This window comes from Crocodylus siamensis, chromosome 1 (genome assembly GCF_052110815.1).
Source record: "Crocodylus siamensis isolate JL-2025a chromosome 1, ASM5211081v1, whole genome shotgun sequence".
Taxonomy (NCBI): domain Eukaryota; kingdom Metazoa; phylum Chordata; order Crocodylia; family Crocodylidae; genus Crocodylus; species Crocodylus siamensis.
The window spans coordinates 340,990,121-341,010,210 of record NC_143395.1 but is presented as its reverse complement, the minus strand read 5'-3'; the positions used below and the strand labels follow the sequence as shown (position 1 = coordinate 341,010,210).

Sequence of the window (20,090 nt, the reverse complement as noted above, 5' to 3'; positions counted from 1 at the left end):
TACAAATATTCAATTGTTTTTTAAATAGCATGTGCTCTGTGAGCATGATTATCTACTGCAAAACTGCAGGCAGTAATGTGGTTTTATGCATCAAACTATGGCTCTGCGTGTTTTTGTGTTTGCATGGGGTAATGCAAATTAATCCATTTCTGGCTTCATTTCATTATTGGGATCAAAAGAAGTCATGTGTGGTGTTCAGCTATTTGTAGATTTTTCTGCCCTTGGTTCTCTCTAAAATATGTATTCCATTTACCTGTGTTATGGGTTTGGAATTACTGGACTGACTTGGGTTGACTACCAGGGTGAGCTGGAAGGATAGAACATCACGCCCATCACGGGGTTTTTCCCTTAAAAAACAAACCTGCCCCCACCCCCCTCCCCCAAACCCTCACTCATTAAAGCATGATTCCAGGCCCTCTGTTGGCATCAATCTCCAATGATTTTTATAGGACAGGAGTAAATTAATCAAAATGCCACCAATACAGCAATATCTTGGTGGAGAATTCCTAGGGGAATATTTATAAGTAGCCCTTTCTTTGTACTTCAGGGTAAATGGAGAGTAGCAGTTAGCCATATTAAGCTGAAGTCAGATAGAAGCCAGCTCCAGTGTGTAGGGCTTCTCTTCCATGCTGCGTGAATGCGAGGGCTGCAGGTGTACAGTGGGGAATGCCAGCGATAGAGATGGCCTGGCAGGGGCTGCACGCCTTGCCGTGATGTGCAGCACTGGCCGGAGCTGTGTGCCATCAGGCGTAAGTGCCCCTGCCTGCTGCTACCACTGCCTACCAGCTACATACCATGGCAGGAGTGGGGGGGAACACCCCCATTCTTCCCCCCTACACCCACATGCTGCCTACCTGAGCTCTGTGCTGCTCCCCACCCCCCACCCCCCACCAGGTATGGGCTTCATACTGCTGCCAGCCCCAGCCCCACACTCCCACCCAGCTGTGGCTCCACCCCTGCCACTTCCCTACCTGGTGCCTGGAGCTAGTGGGTCCTTGGGCAGTGACAGCAGCAGCCCTGCCCAGAAGCTGTCTGCTGGCTGGGCCAGGCCCCTCTGCCCGCAAGGGTGGGAGTGGGGCGCAATAGGGTATGCTGAGGGTGTGTGTATGTGGTCACCTTGCTTCCACCCTCGTGTGGGTGGAAGGGCTGGGTGGGGTACAATTTGTTGGTGGGGGCCGTGGGCCAGACGAAAGCGCCTGATGGGGGCCATATTTTGCCAGCCCCTGGTTTATCAAGTGCTACTTTGCCTTGCCTTGTACATCTGTGGGTAAATTTTATTTTGAAGCATTGAACTGAAGTGGATGCCAACATTTTTGTTTATAAAGTTTCTGAACTTCATTAATACACCTTTTATCTGTGTGCTGTCCGGCTTCTGCCTCTGTGCTTGCTTATTTTTTTTAAATTGATTTGTGTTTTGGAGTTTTCCCTTTCCTCTCCTACCTACTTATCCCTTCCAACCTTTCTTAATGATTGCTTTCTTCATCTCCAGTGTCATGTGAGAGTTTAAACAGGAACATGAAAATAAGAATGTATAACTTCTGAAGAGCCAAAAATGTTATGTAGTTGGAAATCTTGTCAGATTCTTTGCTTTCATTAGATACTGAGCAGAGCATTTTACATCAGGACTCTTTAAGTATTTTATTCCATCTTAATAGTATCCTGTTGGGTCAGAATCCCTCCAAATCTCATATAGGTTTTGGTTTAATAAATGGAACATCAGAGAGAACCTTGTAAATATAGTGGGGAGGAAGTGTGCAGTAAGAAGAAAAACAATGAAACTCCCAGGTATAATTTAAAAAAATCTTTAAGAGTTAGCAGCCTGAACAGATGGATATATTTTAATCCTTTGCCAGCTTTGTTGTCATTTGGTTGACCAAAGATTGTAAGAATAGTTTGTTTGGCAGATGGCAGCTGTCTTCTGAAATTAATCAGCTTAATTTATCTGTAATTAATAGCCCTGTACAATCTAATGTGTCTTTAAATTTATTCTGCTGAGCAGATTGACTTGGGTGGTGGAAAAATGAAGGAAAAATGCTTATCCATATTGTGCTAACTTGTTTGAGGTTTTGCTTAAGTTCTGTAGATGTCTTTTTATATTATAATCTTAATCTAATATATACAAAGTAAAAGGGGAGAAAAAAGTGGTGTTATGAACATGATCCACAGTTTTCCAAGTGCTGTATTTTTATCAATAGTCCAGTAGAAGACAAGAATTCCAACAGTATCGGAGTTTGCAGTGCATTCTGTGGCAAGGAAAACCAATTTAAAACAGCTTGTTAAGGTAACATTCAGTGGTTTATAAACTGTAACAAGGGCCAAGGCAAAAATGAAGCATTCAGAAGCTAAATAATTCTTTTGAAAACCCACTTCAACACAATAATCAAAGCTCGTGTTTAGTGGACAATTAGAAGGATGTTTATTTTAAAACCTACAGTCCTGAAACCTTAACTCCACCAATACTGTAGGCAGCAGTGGTATCTTGCATGCTGCCAGTCTCTACGTTTGTGTTTAGGATCTTAATAGCATTCATAAAATATACCCTGAGAGGTGAAGTGTCTTCTACCCCGCATTCCTCTTTAAAATCTAATTCTGCTTTAGGTATTTAGTTACTTTTATGTATCGAGGAATAAATCTCTTGGGCAAATGGAATAAAACGTAGACCAGTTTTCCTCTAGTTATTCTAACCCTTACAAAAACTGGTTTCTTTTTTAATAAGTTATTAAGTTACTTGATTTAGAGTTGCACAGTGAGGAAATACATAAAGTAAAACAGCATGGCACACTTGCAATGATGATGAAAAATATTATTTCATATTCCAAGTGAGTAATTGGCTTGGATCACTTGAGGTCTGAGTACCTAACCTGAGCATGCAAGCAGGCCATTTACATGCATAACTTATATGTTAAAAAGTGTATGTGGCTGTACACTTCATACATGAATGACAATGTATTGAAACAGTCTTACAGACTTGAATTGGATTTGTGCTTTGAACGATTATAAGTTTAAATACAGTAGTTCTAAAATTCATTTTGAGCTTGCTTGGTGAGAGACTTTTTCTTTCTTACCCTGTGCTAATTATAAGGGGCCTCAGATTTGGATAGAGAACATTAAATAACATTACTTTTTTATTAATGTGACTGGGGTTTAATAACATAGTACTTTCAATACAAACATATCAGTTTTTTGTAATTTGCAGAGTAAATGGTGTCCTCTGAAAACATTTCTAGAAGAAGGCTTTTAAGAATATGATTCTGAGAAACTAGAGGTGGCTGACCTGCAGCATGTGTGTCTCAAATGGCATAGGTAGTCTCTGTGTGGCACCCAGCAGATGAGGGAGGGTGCACAGTGGCAGATAGGGCAAACAGCAGAGCAGCAGATAAGGGAAGGGGGCCAGAGTGGCATGTGTTAAGGGTACAGGGCTAATTTGTGGTACTCCTGATGAAGATTGCCCCTAACTGATTTGCAAAACCTGGTCCTGCACCCACTCCCATGTTTCTTGTATCTTTTTACCCTTTTCTTCTGCCATTCTCAGCAATCCTTTGTACAGCTTCTTTCCTTCTCTCTATATTGCATGTGATCAATTCACTTTTCATTGTTGAAAATGTTGAATCTAAACATCTTATCTGTCTTTAACGGGTACAAACATAAATTAGAATTAGAGAAAATATTTTTTCACAAATACACTCTTTTTATGTTCATCTTTTGAGTTGTATGTTATAACAAAACAGCAAGTCAAATTACTCTCATTTTATTTTTAGCTTGATTAACAAGATCAAACCTGGAATCATTAAGAAAATCAATCGTTTGTCTACTCCAATAGCTGGCTTGGTAAGTAACCAGTTTCGATACCTTCGGTGTGTAATCTGAAAGAAATGTTGCTCCTCACTTTGTTTTATATTTGAATATAAAAAAGTCTCTTTACTTTTCTGCATAATAGCTACCTTCATGCTATACCATGTTTCTATGTAGTCACTGTTGTGTTCACTGAGTAGCACAGTTCTTTGTGCATGTTTTAGCTATGTGTATGTTTTTCTTTTGATAGTTGAGTAAGTAAAAAATAAAAATAAAAAGTTGTGCATTCAATGTCCCTCTGCTCATTATTCAGATTACATATTAGTTTTGTCATTTTTAATTGGTTCATCTCTATATGAAAGCAGCATCAGGCTCTAATCAAACACAGAACATTGTGAATCCTAGGAAGAAATCATATGACAAAGCCAAGCCCTTTAAGAATTCTTGGGTCTCAATGGGAGAACTGAACATAGGCATGTTAATCTATATATTGAAAAACGTGAGTGTTAGAAACAGAAGAGCAGGGTGCACTTTAACAGGTTCCACCCATTTATGTGAAGGCTTCTTTGCACGTTTTTCAGCTTGCTCACAAAAACTAGAGAAGTGTATCTGCTTCAGCTATCACATGTTGCTGTTAATTGGGAAAACTAACAAACTTAAATTTATTTTATTTTTACAACAAGTCTCATTGGTTGCCAATAAGTTACTTGGCAGACTTGCAGGCAAAGAAAGATGGAATAAAACATTCAGCAACTATGGAGTACATTTCTCAAGATGAGTTTTATTTTAAATGAGAGCAAATAAACTCAAAATACCGAGTATTAAGGTTAGTTTTCCAGTCTTCCTCAGAGTGGAAGGGATAAATGTACTTTTCCTCTTCAGAAGCCCTTCCTGCCTATGGAGAAACTCAGTCCAAAGTCTTTTTCTGGCCTGAAGTCTATCCTGTTTATTCTGTTTCCAGAAGTAGAAAACTGCAGCTCCTAATTTTAAAAGCCCAGAAATCACAGACAGACTTGTATTGGCTGACTTTCCATATGTTCCATATGATACTGGCACACTTAATATTTGATGTGCTTCAGCACCATGCAGTCATAACATGTCTTCTCTCTTTGGGCATGTTTATACATGCATTAAGGCGTTTTTCCTAATGCGCATTAAATTTGGTATCTCCAGTGTGAGGTACTAAACAAATGCCCATTAGGCTGCCTAAGCATCATGGTTTCTAAGTGACACTTAATGTGCAGTAGCCTATTTTACTGTGCATTAGCGTAATTGCACAATTTTTTACATGATGCTTTAATGTGCAGTAAAATGGGTTACTGCAAATTAAAGCACACATGTAGATATGCCCTTCCTGATTGCTTCAAAATGACTACAAAAACATGCAATAAAACTGCTCTTCAGGGGCTAGAGATAAGAATCCCTGAATCCCTCTTGCCTTTGGTCTCTGGAGCTAAGTACAGTCAAAAAGCTAAGTACAGTTTTAGGGAATTTTGTTTGATTTTTTTTGTTTGATTTTTACATTATAAAAATCTAGCTAGTAGTTGGGCACAGAGTGACTTTCTTCAGAGATGAGGAGGGTTAAGTAATCAGCTCAAGGCCATAGTGTTGGGTTAACTTTGCACATGTGCTTGCATAGTTTATAGAAAGCCTACATTTGTATTTCTACATGAAATAAGTACATGAAGCAATAGGTGTTTTCATCCTGGAGAGTGTTTGGGTGTTGTATACAGAATAATGTGCTGAATACTTTTCCCCATCAAGCATGCAAGAAAAGAATGCAAGTCAAACCATAATTCTTGGGGAAAACAGTGTGGTTCATTCTATTACTACTTTGACTGCTTAAATGGTCCCAGAATAAGCCAGGAGGAGTTCAAACAAGAAAATCAAAGAATAGATTTTATTTTGGGGTGGCTTCTGGTTTGAATCCTAACTACACTGTTTAATAGCTGAAGTATTTGTAAGCTTTCATTATTCTAAGATCATTTCTTAGAACTCAAGGTTTACAAGCCTATTTTTTTGTCTGTTTGCTAACACTGGAGATGGAATAGCTCATTAATTTTTAGCTGTTATGATGTGTTTCCATCCTTCTCCATCTACTGTGTTTTATAGCCTATTCAGCTGTTACTAATTTCCAGTGAAGGCTTCAAGTACGTACATCTGAAAAGGGTTAAACATAATAAAAAGAAAAAACATAATTATGACAGTGGGTGAATGCACACAATGCCATTGGCTAAGGTTTGTACATTTGAGAGAAATCTTTTTTTTGTGAGGGGCAGGAAGATTTGGGTTTTTGTAGGACTGATGGACCTTCTTTTTGAGGATGAAAGACTCTAATAACTGCAAATGAATTTCCCTTTTGTAATCATTATGGGCCTGTTTGGGGTTCTTTTTTCACTCTTCACATGGAGCATGCATTTACTCAGACTGAATGTAAATGATTAGTGCTTAAGCGCATGACTTTGTCAATGCTGTACTATTAGCAGCTTTGAAATTGCACTGAAATGCTCTGTACTTAGAGACATTGTTTAGAGCAGTGGTTAGCAACTTTCTGGTACTGTAGCCTAGAATAACCCAACTTGGGCACAAGGTGGGCTGTTTTTCTGACCAGGCTGCTGCTGCTGTAGCTTTTCCCTGCTGCTGCTTCTCTCTGCCCACTGGCTGCAGTACAGGCACAGCCCCTTGCCACTTAACCCTCCAGCTGAAGCCTTCCAGCTCCTGAGGCTGATGGCAACTCAGACCGAATGTTGCGGACCCCCTTGATTTTAGTGCTGTAGCATTACTAGCCTCAAACTTGACTGGCTCCCTTCATTTTCAGGGCTTCTAGTAGCAGCAGCTCTTTCAGTGACTGTTAGAAGCCTTAAAAACGTGTGTGTGTGTGTGTGTGTGTGAGTAATTGGGGGAGTAATCCTGTTTCATGGCTGCTAGTTCCCATGGTTTGCAGGGCTTCTTACAGTAGCCCTTTGACAGCTTCTTCTTTTTTTTACTGTTTACCTGTCCACTTACAGGAAGTTAGATTTTGTGGCTAGGGACAAACATTCAAAAAGCCTGAGTCTAAATTGTTTCAATCTTTGCAGGTTAGTCCAACCTGCCTAGGTTAAACTGATTTGCAAATGCACAGACATTGCTTCTGGACTGGAGCAATGCAGGCTCATGCCTGCAGTGGCTCAGGCTAGAAGTTGGAGGGGTGCAGCTCTCCCTTCCCTTCTAGAGTGCTGAGCTGAGGGCGGGGGGCATGGTCAAGTCCTGGCAGGATGCTCTGCACAGTCCCAGGCTCTTCCCTGTTCACTGCTCAAGGGGCAGGAGTGTTGCCAGCCCCCAGCTAGTGTTCTGAGACAAAGGGGGCAGGGGGAGGGAGGACTACTTGTGTGCAATGCATGCATCTGTTGTTGACACCTGAGCTTTTCAGTCTCCTTCTCCCTGCTTCTTCATATTGTCTTCAGCAAACCTGACGGGCAAGGGAGCCAACAGAGAGCTGATAACATAGTGTTTAGCAGCATATCAAGAAAACAAAAGCCTGTCTCGTTAGTTCAAGCTCTTTCTTAAACAGCTTTTTCTGTGGAAGGAACAGAGGGACATTACCAGCTGACCTGTTGATTAGCTCCAAAAAGCCCCAGCTGTCCTGTCTGCCTTTGTCTGGTGCAAGTGAAATTGGAGAGACACACACAGAGACACTTCTCAGCATTAGCTAGCATACCACATACCTAGGGTCCATGGGGCTGGGGTCTGTGCTGTGGGAGAGAGGGAGGAAGGTGGGGATCCCTGCTTGAGCAGCAAGTGGCGAGGGGGCAGTGGGGCAGAGGGAAGCCAGGCAGATCCTGCTGTACCTGCAGTCTGCCAGAGCTCTGGCTAAGGAGCAGAGAGGCAGGGCCAACCCTGTTCTGTGGAGCAGAGTGCCAAGCCTAGCCCAGGGCTGCAAAGCATCTGGGATGCAGGGGGACTCTAGTTTAACTTAAACCAGCAAGGGGTCTGGGACAGACATGGCATAAACTGGTTTGACCCAAATCAGTTAAGCCTAATACTACATTGAACCAGGTTTATCTTAAACCGTTTTCAGCCATTTTGAAACTAGCTTATATGCCCTGAACTTCTATTCTGTTACAGGTTTAAACCAGTTCGATTGTTTAAACCGGTTTATGTGTAATGTCTATCCCTAGCAGTCCTCAGAATTGCAACACAATTGGTTCCTGAAAACGACGTCATAAATCAAAAGGTCGTAACTTGGAACCAATTTTCCCATAGGAACAATGTTACAAATGGGGGATTGGTTCCTTTACCATGCTCAGAACAGCTGTGTCCAGCTGGTAAGTCCATTGTGTTGGTAGGGAAGGAAGCAGCATGGGGCAGCAGATCCATGCCCCACAGCAAGGGAGGGAATGTGGCTGGGGCTGCCCAATCAGGTTGGGGGAGTACAGGACGCAGGTGCGGCTTGCTGTGGCCAGGCCCTGGAAGCAAGGGCTGTGCCCTGCTGCCACTCGCCCAGCCAGGGCAGTGAGATGTGGGGTGGGCAAACAGTGCACAGCATCAGGACCCACTCCAGCTGCCCCGCGCCTCCCAGACAAGCCACGACTTCACCCCACCCCGCACTGGCTGGGTGAGAGGTGGCAGGTTAAGGCAGGGGCGTATGCCCTGGATCTGTGAGGGCCAGGCAACAGAGCAGGAGCTATGGAGGTATCTGAAGCTACCCTAAAATTCACCATAGCCCCTACCGCCTGCCCAGAGTGCAGCCCGGGCTGGCCCTGGCCCCAGCCACCCCACACAAATCCGGGGCACGTGCCCCTGCCATGCCCTACCACTGCCACCACTCACCCAGCCCAGGGTGGGGCAGAGTGAAGCCATGGCTCATCTGGGAGGTGTGGGGAGGCTGGAGTGGCTCCTGCCACTGAGAGCCACTTGTCCGAGGCAGCACAGCACCTGTGTCCCACAACCTCCCCCCACCATGGCCCCACCCTTCCCATGCAGATTCAGGGCACACATCCCCCCTGCCGTGCCCTCCCAGATCGGTGGCACATAACAGTGGTAGCTGACCTACCTGACATTGGCCATAATTTCCCGCAAAATCAACCAAAAAAAAAAAATGTAATGAGGTAGACTGAGTGAAGATGTCCTCAGCAAATTAGTGGCAAGGGACAGGGCTGCCATGAAATGACTGCAACCTTGGCTCTGCCTGGCATGAGCAGGCTGTGAAAAACCTGTTGTCTTGCCATCACTTAGGTGGGTCCTTAAGTATAAGCAACAGTTGGCACTGGGATTGTGCTTATTGCAGTTAAGTTAATTATGTACTCCTTCATCAGGCTGAAATAGAGATGGAATACAGTCCATTTTACAGATGAGATCCTAAGGCACAGAGAATCAGTGATATATCTGGGAATTGGACATGGGTCTCCCAAATTCCCAGCCAGCTGGGCAGCTGCTTGTTTTAAATTTTCACAGCCTGTTTTCTGATTGCCTCTAGTTACGAAGCTTGGCTTCATCCTGCTCAAGCACTGGATCTCCACTTCCTAAATCTTTCTTGCACTCTTTCTCAGGAGCTTATTTCTGAGCATTTATTTTCAAAGTTCCTGCCTGAACTGTGTTTGGGGGGCAGGGGAGAGGGTGGGAACGAGCAGTTTGAATATCTTTTTGCTCTGAATTCTTTAAAAGCTTTGACTTTTTTGGTGGTTGTATGCTTTGGAGCTCAAATATACTATGAAGTGAGCATGTCTAGGTAAACTATTTCAGATTTTAGATGTAATTAAAGAGAGGCCTGCTGAAAACTTGTATAGTAGAGAGAGTTTTTCAGTGGAGCTCAAGTAAGGCAATTTTTTACTGAAGGCCAGAAGGCGTTGTGTGATTTTAAAAATTGGTTTAAAAAATAAACTTACTGAATAAGATAAAATGGGTAACAAGCCCCAATAGTATTCTGAACCTCCTCTGAAATAGACACTGCCATGTTCTGCTTGTAGAAATAGCAAATTGAGGTTTGTAACATTCTTTACTGAATGGATAATAGTCAAATGATTTTGTGACGGGTTGGTTCCATTTACTTAAAGGAGATGCTATTAGGGATTTTTTTTTTAAAGCAGGATTGCCTTTTAATTTCCAAGCTTGCCTTGGTGAAAAACAGCTGACAGATGAAAACTACTTTAACATTAATCTCTGGTTTCATTATATTGCTGTTTAACAAATTTGGGTGCGTCTTGCCATAGTTAAAGTATAATCATGATGGAAAGATAAAGAAACAAATGTGTTTGGATGATTAAAAGCTGAAATGAAACCTGCATTCATACCACACATGCCATATGTGGTGTTAAGCATACTTGCAGTAAATGTTATCTGTGTCATAGAGTACGAGGAAAGAACAGTTGTGCTGAATTATTATGTCTTGTATAGGTTGGAAAGTTGTGGTCTGAAGCTTTCATGGAAGTTTCAGTTGCTTTTTAAGAGGAGATTTAAGTGAATGAATAAGGAAAATGTAAACATTAAGGCCAAGTTTCTAAGGTGTGGGAGGAGGAACTCCCTTCATGATTACAAGGGCTGAGGTTGATGTGGAAGGTACATGGCTTAAGGTAGAGCTACCATAAATTGTAACAGGGTTGAAGGATGGTGCAGTTAGCCTAATTTCCAAGAGAGAGCTCAGGTATCAAGTTTCAAAAATAACATAGCGAGGCATGAGATAATTGAAGGGGCTCAAAAAATTGAGGGAGTCATTTGTCTAGTTGCTTGGACATGCAGCCACATGGTACAAAACCATTGCACTTAAGCTGAGAACTGCCCACATGTTTGAAAAATTCAGTGGAGTAATAAAAATAGTATTGAGCTAGTGTGTAGCTTTATTTTGTGCATTTTCATTTAGTATAAAATTCTAATTTAACGAAGTGAAATATGTTTAAGTTCCAGCCCTCCCCTTCCCCCAACAGGAGAAAAAAATAGAGCAGAAGGTAAGTTGAGTTGCAAGTACTCCTAAAATTACAATATATGTCCTGTTTGTGGTATTTGTAACATGTTACTGGGAAGTCAGAGATGTGAAAGCTGTGGATTTCATTACCCATCATAAGCTTCCAGAAAATGTGCAACTTGGCCTACAAACTCAATTTTTCCACTCTGTGGTAGGATTAGATAGGTCTCTCTTTATAGGGATCTTATTTTTAGGGAAAATGGAAACTGGTGTATAGTTGCTGCATAAATCATAGAAAATCAGGGTTGGAAGGGAGCTTGGGAAGTCATCTGGTTCAACCCCCTGTTCAAAGCAGGATCATCCCCAACTAGATCATCTGAGCCTGGGCTTTATCTATCTGGGTCTTGGAAAACCTGCAAGGATGGAGCTTCCACCACCTCCCTGGGTAACCTGTTTCAGTGTTTTACTACCCTCCTGCTGAGAGAATTTCTTCCTAATACGCAACCTAAACTTCCCTTGCTGCAACTTGAGACCATTGCTCCTTGTTCTGTCATCTGCCACCACTGAGAACAGGTGAGCAACATCCTCTTTCAAACCTCCCTTCAGGTAGGTTCGAATCCCTTCTCGCTCTCCTCTTCTCTAGACTAAATAAGCCCAATTCCTTCAGCCTGTCCTCATCAGTCATGTGCCCCTGCCCCTGAACCATTTTTGTTGCCCTTGGCTGGACCCTCCCCATTTTGTCCATATCCTTCTGTAGCGGGGGCCCCAAAACTGAACGAAGTACTGTACCCCAGATGTGGTCTCAACAGTCCTGAATAGAGGGGAATAATCACTTCGCTTCACCTACCGGCAACGCACCTACCAATGCCATCCAGTTTGTCAGCTACCTTGGCAACAAGGGCACACTGCTGGCTCATATTCAGCTTATTGTCCACGTAATCCCCAGGTCCTTTTCTACAGAGCTGCTGCCCAGCCAGTCAGCCCCAGGCTGTACTGGTGCATGGGATTGTTTGGTCATAAGTGCAGAACTTTCCACTTTGTCCTTGTTGAACCTCATGAGATTCCTTTTGACTCAATCCTCCAATTTGTCTAGGTCAGTGGTCTCCAAAGTGGGGTGCACGCACCCCATGGAGTGCACAAAGAAAATATTATAACTTGTATATTTATTTATTTGTTATCTAAAAAATAAAGAAATTAAGCTTTACTAATATTTAATATACAGATTGACACTGGCACCCTCACTCAGTCCATATGTCGGACGGTCACGTGTCATGTTCGGTATGTGAGGTATCCTGAGGGAAGAAGCGTTCGTTTGCTTTCAGTGTATTTCAACGTATTGCAGTTTACGTGTGCCCAGTTAAGTGGATTTACAAATTATATTATCTAGTTTTAACTAAGCTAATGCTCACAAAATGGACAAGTGGCTTAAAAAGATTCATGCAAAGAAACTGTGGATTGAAGATAATACTAATAGTGCGAGCACAAGCAAACAGCAAGAAAATGGCAGAGCTGACACTTCTCCTACTCCTAGTACGAGCTCTTCGTCAGCCACATTACAAGGTAAAAACAATGACATCTAATCAGATCTGACAAGAAGTCAGCCAAAAAAAATTCAAAATTATCAAGAAGACTACTTGAAATATGGATTTACATCCATTACTGTTAACGATGAACCTCGCCCTAAATGTATATTGTGCCTTGAGATATTAACTAATGATCGTATGAAGCCATCACGATTAGCAAGACATTTAAAAACTAAGCATCCAGAAGATGAATTTCAGCGATTGTTTAAAGTCATGCGATACTCAATCCAGTACTTTACAAAATTTCACTAAACTTAATGATAAATGTTTAGAAGCCTCTTTTGAGGTTTCTTTCTTAATAGCGAAAGACAAAAATCCACATACCATTGGGAAATGCTTGTTCTTCCTGCCGCAGTAAAAATGACTGAAATAATATATGGAAAACAATATGGTGACAAACTAAAAAGCATTCCTTTGTCAGCAAATACTATTGGAAGACGCATAGAAAACATTGCTGAAGATTTGAAGAAACAAGTATTAGAACAAATTTTGCAGTGTGGGAGGTTTGCTATACAGTTGGATGAAAGTACAGATCTTTCTAACATGTCTCAGCTTATGGGATTTGCTAGATTCTGTTTCAATAATAAAATACACGAAGAACTACTTTTTTGTGAGCCACTAAAGGAAAGATGTACTGGAGAAGATATAGTCTCAACAGTAAATGACTTCTTTAATAAAAACAATGTTTTATGGAAAAACTGGAGTGGCTGCTTTGACTGGAATAAAAAAAGGATTCCGGGGTAAGCTTACAGAGATAGCACCACATGTGAAATTCATTCACTGCATCATTCATGGGCAAGCTATTGCAGCAAAGAAGTTGGAGCCAGAAGGGCACAAAGTGCTACAGGATGTTATCAATGTTATTAATTTTATAAAAGCAAGACCTTTAAATAGTAGAATCTTTACAATACTTTGTAATGAGATGGGGAGTGACCATGAAAATCCTTTGTACCACACAGAGGTTCGCTGGTTCTCTCATGGCAAAGTGCTTAAAAGAGTTGTCAAACTTAAAGATGAGTTACGCGTTTTTCTTTTACAAAAAGACAAGTGTTCCAAAATTGCTGACCTTTTCTGTGGTGACACATGGTTGTCAGTAGTATGCTACCTAGCAGATAGTTTCAAAAAAATAAATGCACTTAATCTGTCCCTTCAAGGTAAAAGTGACATTCTAACAATGAGAGAGAAAGAAACTGCTTTTTGAAAGAAACTCATGCTATGGAGAGAGCATTTTGAAAATGGATGTTTGGAAATATTTCCATCGTTATATGATTTTTGTAGATGAAAATCATGCAAGTGTCACCTATAAAAACTCTCATATGTGCACACTTAAAAAAAAACTTGGAAACAATTTTCTAACCTGTTTAAAAATCTTCCAGAGTTTCATTGGATTTTGAACCCATTTGTTAAAAATATAAATTGCAACAGCTTCTTATTTAGTTTGCAAGAACAACTGATTAACATCAGGGAAGATGGAAATTTTACTAGCCAAATTTCAACAAAAACCTTTGCATAATTGGTGGATGGGACTGAAAAATGAGTATCATGATTTAGTAAGCGCAGCCAACAATGCACTTCTTCCATTTGGATCTACATATCTTTGTGAGGTGTCTTTTTCAGCTATGACAGCCATTAAAACCAAGTATTGAAATAAACTGAACTTAGAACCAGACCTTCAAACTGCTGTATCACAAAGCATTAAACCAAGATTTTCAAAAATAATGAAGCATATTCAATCACACTGATCTCACTAAAAAATATCATTACTACTAGTAATATTATTTTTAATGAGAGCAAAAAGGGTTTTTGTACCGTTAATAACATTTAAAAATATATTTTAAAAATAATGTTTATTTCACCTTTATCTCATCCTTTTTTAATTTCTATTTTTGTATGTTTTATAATGTACGTAATATATACATGTAGTACTGTATTAATATAATAAATAAATAAATAAATATGCATTTATTGGGGGTGTGCAATCAAAAAGTTTTTACTGATAGGGGTGCGTGATCAAAAAAGTTTGGAGACCACTGGTCTAGGTCACTCTGAATCCTAGCCCTACCCTCCAGTATATCTACTACTCCCCATAGCTTGTAGTCATCTGCAGAGTTGCTGAAGGTGTGCTCTGTGCCATCATACAGGTCATTGATGAAAACATTGAACATAACCAGCCTCAGGACTGACTGCTGGGGCACTCTACTTGTTACAGGCTGCCTACCAGATATTGATCCACTGATTACTACTCTCTGAGCCTGATGTTCCAGCCACTTTTCTATCCACCTTACAGTCCATTCATCTAGCCCGTACTGCCATAAAGGTGCATATCTGTCCTGCCTTACTACAGTTGGTGGTCATTTTTTACTGTTGCAGTTTATTGGAAAACCATTCTCTTCCTCATTTTGTTTCTGCAGTAGAGAAACAAGAAAACACTTTTATCAATTCTAAAAACAATTTGACTTCTATTCAGTTACGTATAGATTTGTGGTCCCCATGCTGCGATCTGCAGGTCACTGGTGGCCCGTTGAGGCTTTAGAACCTGTGATCTGTGGATCACCCGCAGTTTAGGGTACATGTTCGTCTGTTTCCTTGTTGTTTTCTAGAGTTTTTCAATTTTGATAAGGAAATATGGTAGTTAGCAAGAAACTTTTTTAGTTATCTGATTTATTAAGCTGGGGAATCACTGGGCTAGCCAAAGAGTTATAACAAGTTATCATGTTCCACAGCAGCATCTTAATCTAGCCATTCCTTTTCTTGTCTAGCCGGCTTATATATATTTTCTGGCTTCTACCAGAAACGTGTCCTGTGGTGGGTGAGAATTGGGGATTTTCATCCACCAACTCTAGTTTGCCTCCTTTCTTTTTTGTTCCACACTAGCAGTAATGCAGCTGGTCAGAAATTTTCAGGTGAAAAGTTGGGTTATTTGGTTTTTGTTTTTTTCAACCAAAAAAAAAAACAAAGAAAAAAAAGCAAAACCCCCCACCTTTTTGTTTGTCTTTTTATTCTTTTCAGAAAATATGAAATGAGTAGTAAATGAAAAATCCTGTGCAAAAGCTATTGCTGTTAATTGAAACTGTAGATTAGCCCCATCTTGCTGGAGGCATAGGTGGTGCAGCTGGTTAGCAATTGAGTATCTGAGGAGCAGGTTAAACATTCCAGATGAATTGGAACTAACTAGGGCAATTCTGGTTGAAAACTGACTAGTGAGCCTGGTGCCACATTGGACTAATAAACTTTGCTCTAGCTTTTGTTTCCTTGTCTTTCATTCCTTTCCCTTCGATAAGGGGACTATTAACGCATTCAAATTTATTGCTCTTACTGGTTCTGGAGCATTTTATTTAAGTGTTAAGCAACCTTGGTAACAAGTATCAGTGTGAGAAGTTGATCCTGCCATTGACCTCTGCTTGAAACACTTCTTTAGAGTTATCCCCTAAAAATCCATCCTTCCTTCTAATAATCAAGAATCTCTTAACATTCCATTTCCTTGACTGCTGACCTAATGTCTTACGACTTTGACTTGCCCTTTTAAATTGTAAGTAGTAGGAGGCAGAGTGTGTGGTTTGGAAAAATGTATATACAGACTTGCTAAAACCTATTATTATGTGTTGAAATGAGGAGCTGATTTAATCACTTTGCTGCTGCTGCTGTTTTTATTGGTATTTTTCCCAGGGCAAGACAAAAAAGATGGACCTTCATACTTCAAAAAGTACTTAGATGAGAATCAAGGGGTGCTGTTGTCATCCTCTTCTTCTAAAAGGTTATAAGTGTGGAGTTCTGATAACTGATTCTTAATTAGTAGGCTTGGCTTTCTTTTGGTAAATGAATCAACATGTTTCTATTGCAAAACAGGTTGCCTGTCCTATGATTAATTTCAGTTCATCTAAAATAATTTTGATAACACAAGCAGGCAGAAAGGAATAGTGGACTCCACCCTCCTCAGTCAGGTTTTTCTGTTCATGCCTCAGACCAGCTCATCCAGAATGTGCTTTTGCAAACTTCTCTTTTCCTACTCTTCTATTAGATTCCATGTGATAGAGGTGGCGGGGCAGCTAGAAAGCTCATTACATTTTTGTTACGTATCCTTGATTTATTTTTGTTGCCTTTGTACATGTACAGGCATACCTCAGAGAGATTGTGGGTTCGGTTCCAGTCCACCACAATAAAGCGAATATCGCAATAAAGCGAGTCACATGAATTTTTTGGTTTCCCAGTGCATATAAAAGTTATGTTTACACTATACTGTAGTCTATTAAGTGTGCAATAATATTATGTCTAAAAAAAAAATGTACATACTTTAATTAAAAATACTTTATTGCTAAAAACGCTAACCATCATGGAAAGATGACACCGATAGACTTGCTCAACGCAGGGTTGCCACAAACCTTCAATTTGTAAAAAAACGCAATATCTGCGAAGCACAATAAAGCGAAGCGCAATAAAACGAGGTATGCCTGTATATGCAAAGGAGAACTATTTTTAACTTTACTGGTTCTACTCAAAGATTGCTTTTTTGTTTTCTATGAGAAACACTTTTATTTTCTCATACATACCAGAAAGACAATAGATGCAAATATGTGTAGTTGTAAAAAGTACTGATGTGTTTACTGTAGTAGTTCATCTCAAGTTGAAGTATGTCACCCATCTTTACGTTTTTAATTTCTTTTTCTTACTGTATTTTTTGCTAGAGGAAGTTACTGTTTTTTGAGACGAGACTAATTACCATAAATGCCACGCTCACTTTTATTAAGTAGTCTTGGGGTCAGTAACTTATGAGCCATGGTGTCTTCTGGATTTGGGATTTGGTGGCAGTGGGCTCCTTCATCGGACAGTCTCCCATTACAGGGAGGAGCACCAGCTTCAGATACTTTACCCATATTGCTGGAGAGACATGTGGCAGCAGGGTGCCCACCAACAGTGAGGCTGGATCATTCGGTCCAGAGCTTTGCCTGCCCCTGAAGTAGTAAATAGCACTTTGAATATGTCTATGCTGGCTCCTGAACAAGAATGGATGCAACATCAAAAATAAGATGCACCTGCTCAGCACTCTTCCAGTATCTGTGCATGGTGTTAGGGCACATGCACTTCAGCCTCACAAAATCATTTAGTCCACCAGTTTGTGAGCGTGGGGTCAGTGGGCAGAGTTTTTCTGATGGTGTATCCGTTCTCATGCTCTTTTTATTTCAGAATGTGCCATTTTAGGTAATCTGCATTAATATCTTTGGATTCTTGAAGTACTCGTTTTTAAGGCATGGACTTTGGCTATTAGTAAACCTAATTAATACGTAGTTCAGACCTGCAGAATAGGTGTGTGTGTGAAAAATGTAACCTTGCCATTTCTTTTCTCAGAAAAGAATGTGCAGTGGAGATGAAACATGTTTCTTTGTTCAATGATCCCGTAAAACTGCTCCAAGTGAATTGGCCCTCAAAGCATATATTAGTCTGTGAAAATAACTTTAATGCTGGGAAATGTCAAGCTATGGGATTATGAAGTGTAAACTATGCCAGCTGTCCAACTGACATCTCATGGGCCACATCCAGCCCCTGAGGGGTTAAACTTTGTGCCTCATGCTCCCTATCTAGTCCGTGTTCCCTGTCTGTCTTTAGCTGCTGACCCTGAGCTCCTGCTCCCTCCTGCTGCTTCCATTGTCTGATCCTGTCTGTGGGGATGGGGCAGGGCAGACTGGAGCTGAGGTCGCTTTGGCCACAGGGCTTGTGGGGCACCCCAAGCATGCTGCACGGCATGGCAGTACCAGTGTGGTGCAGTGCAGTACAAGGCAGTGGGGGTGGGGAAGGGGCACCTGGCACTGGGGGCATGTGTAGAAGGGTATGTGTGGAAATAATGAAAGATTTTACAAAAATCTAACTAAAACTTAACACTTGTATTTCTAATGCAGTTTCCTCCTGTAAAATTCAAAGTTCTGAGTCTTGTGGCATCTGCCCTCAAACCAGGTACTTACTGGAAGCGAATAAATGAAACAGCCATTTATGGCACATGGGGTGTGTACAGAAGTTGCGTGTTTTGCTAATTAAAATGCTTTATTTCCATTATGTAACAGAAGTGTATGGCTTTTTATATTATTTTAAAAATGGGTACAGCACTTTAACCCTTGTTAAATGATGTATTTGAAGTGCTGTATTTCACAGCACTTTAGCAACTTACAGCGTTTTACATAACTTCTGTATACTGGTTAAATTTCTGATTGGTGGAGAAGCCCCAGGCGGCTCCGGAATACCCCCTGCCTCCTAGCTTGGAAAGTGCAGGGAGGCTCAGAGACCCCCTCAACCAAATGCTATACTTCTGTCATATTTAAGACTGCTATAAAAAGTGCTCTAAATTACGGTGCTGTAAAACGTGCCCGGAATACTTCTGTACACACCCATGGTGTAAATACTTGATTTGAGAAGAAAGAAGGCAATCGCCTTTCATTTATCGTTTGTTAGGTATGAAAAACTGTGGTAGTATAATTATTGTCTTTCACAGACAGCAACTAAGGATGTAATACTTTGCTTTTACATAGTACTTTTCATCTTCAATCTCAAAGCATTTTAGGAAGAGGTCAGTATCATTCTTATTTTACAGATAGGGAAGCTGAGAGATAAGTGAAATGACTCAGTTGAGGTTTCTCAGTAAGCCAGTGTCAGAGCCAGAATCAGATTCAGGATCTAGTTCTTCATTTATCCTAGCAGACTATGCTGCAAAAATAAAAATTCTGAGTTTAGATGGGAAATAGTGGACACGTCTACATGCGGTGCTATGGCGATGCAGCATCCATGGGCAAGAACCATGACGCCGCAGCTACACTGCTGTAGCAACACGATCCCCAGTTCTAGCACATCGCTATGGTGATGTAGTGACTAAAACGAACCATACATGGTGTTACTGTGGCATCTCTTAGTACTACCCAAAAGAAGTACTAAATGATGGTGCAGTAACAGTGGTGCCATTGCAGCATGTGTAGATGCGCCCGCTGTTTCCCTTCAGCAAAAATAACCCCAAACTGTAATAGAACACCTGCAAGCTGGAAGATGGATGAGGCTGTATGTAGAAGCATAACTCGGCTATCCCTCCCTTCCCCTCACTCAAGATAAGGATATAACTATTATTAGTATACCCTTAAGACTAAACTGAAATAAAATCTGGGCTTTGACTCTCAAGTTTTTGGACAAAATGACACTTCTTACGGTGTAAAGGTAGAGCATGCTGCATAACATCCAGTGACTGAGCTGGGAGAATGTAGTCATTGAAATGGTGTTCACTGAGGTGTGGTGCTCTTCTGCTTGAAATAGTATGGAATGTTTCAGTCTTAATGATGAATTTCCTTTAATTGTTTTCTGTCATTAGCTAAACACTTTGAAATGCAGGATCTGTGGGTAAAGGATCAGGCAAGGTAGAGTCTGTAGGGTGTTTGTCATAACTGAACTGGAATTCTCGCAGAAAGGGAAGTTTCTAGGCTGGACTCACAGTTTAAAGTATTTTATGGAGGAAAATGTAGCCTAATAGAGTGAATGCTAAGAAACCTTCTGATTTTGGACTACTAAGTGTAGTGTAGTACCCTATCCAGGTGTCCTACTGCCACTTAGTAAACGTTGTATTTATTTAGAAGCTGTATGGAGCCCAAAGAAGTGTTTTTGGAGGATATTTCATATGAGATCTCATAGTAAATTGAAACGGCAAGGGAATTATTTGGAAGTATTGACAAAATGACAACTATGGCACTGCTAATGAAACCCTAATTAAATTTACAGAGATGATTTACAATGATCTGTAAAATAACATAACTGAATAGGACAGTGGTTTTTTTAAGCTTAAGTGCCACACCTAACTCTATACTAAGACATCA

General features: G+C 40.8%; 1 protein-coding gene across 4 annotated transcripts in view; it reads left to right on the top strand.

Moving 5' to 3' along the window:
• Positions 1 to 20,090, top strand: part of LMO7 (LIM domain 7) — a 197,447-nt gene that overhangs the window by 70,156 nt on the left and 107,201 nt on the right. For all 4 annotated transcript variants that reach the window (XM_090024179.1, XM_090024170.1, XM_090024144.1 and 1 more), the window contains exon 3: positions 3,759 to 3,828. In XM_090024179.1, coding sequence (XP_089880305.1) covers positions 3,759 to 3,828 — 70 coding nt within the window. The remainder of the gene's footprint in view (positions 1 to 3,758; positions 3,829 to 20,090) is intronic.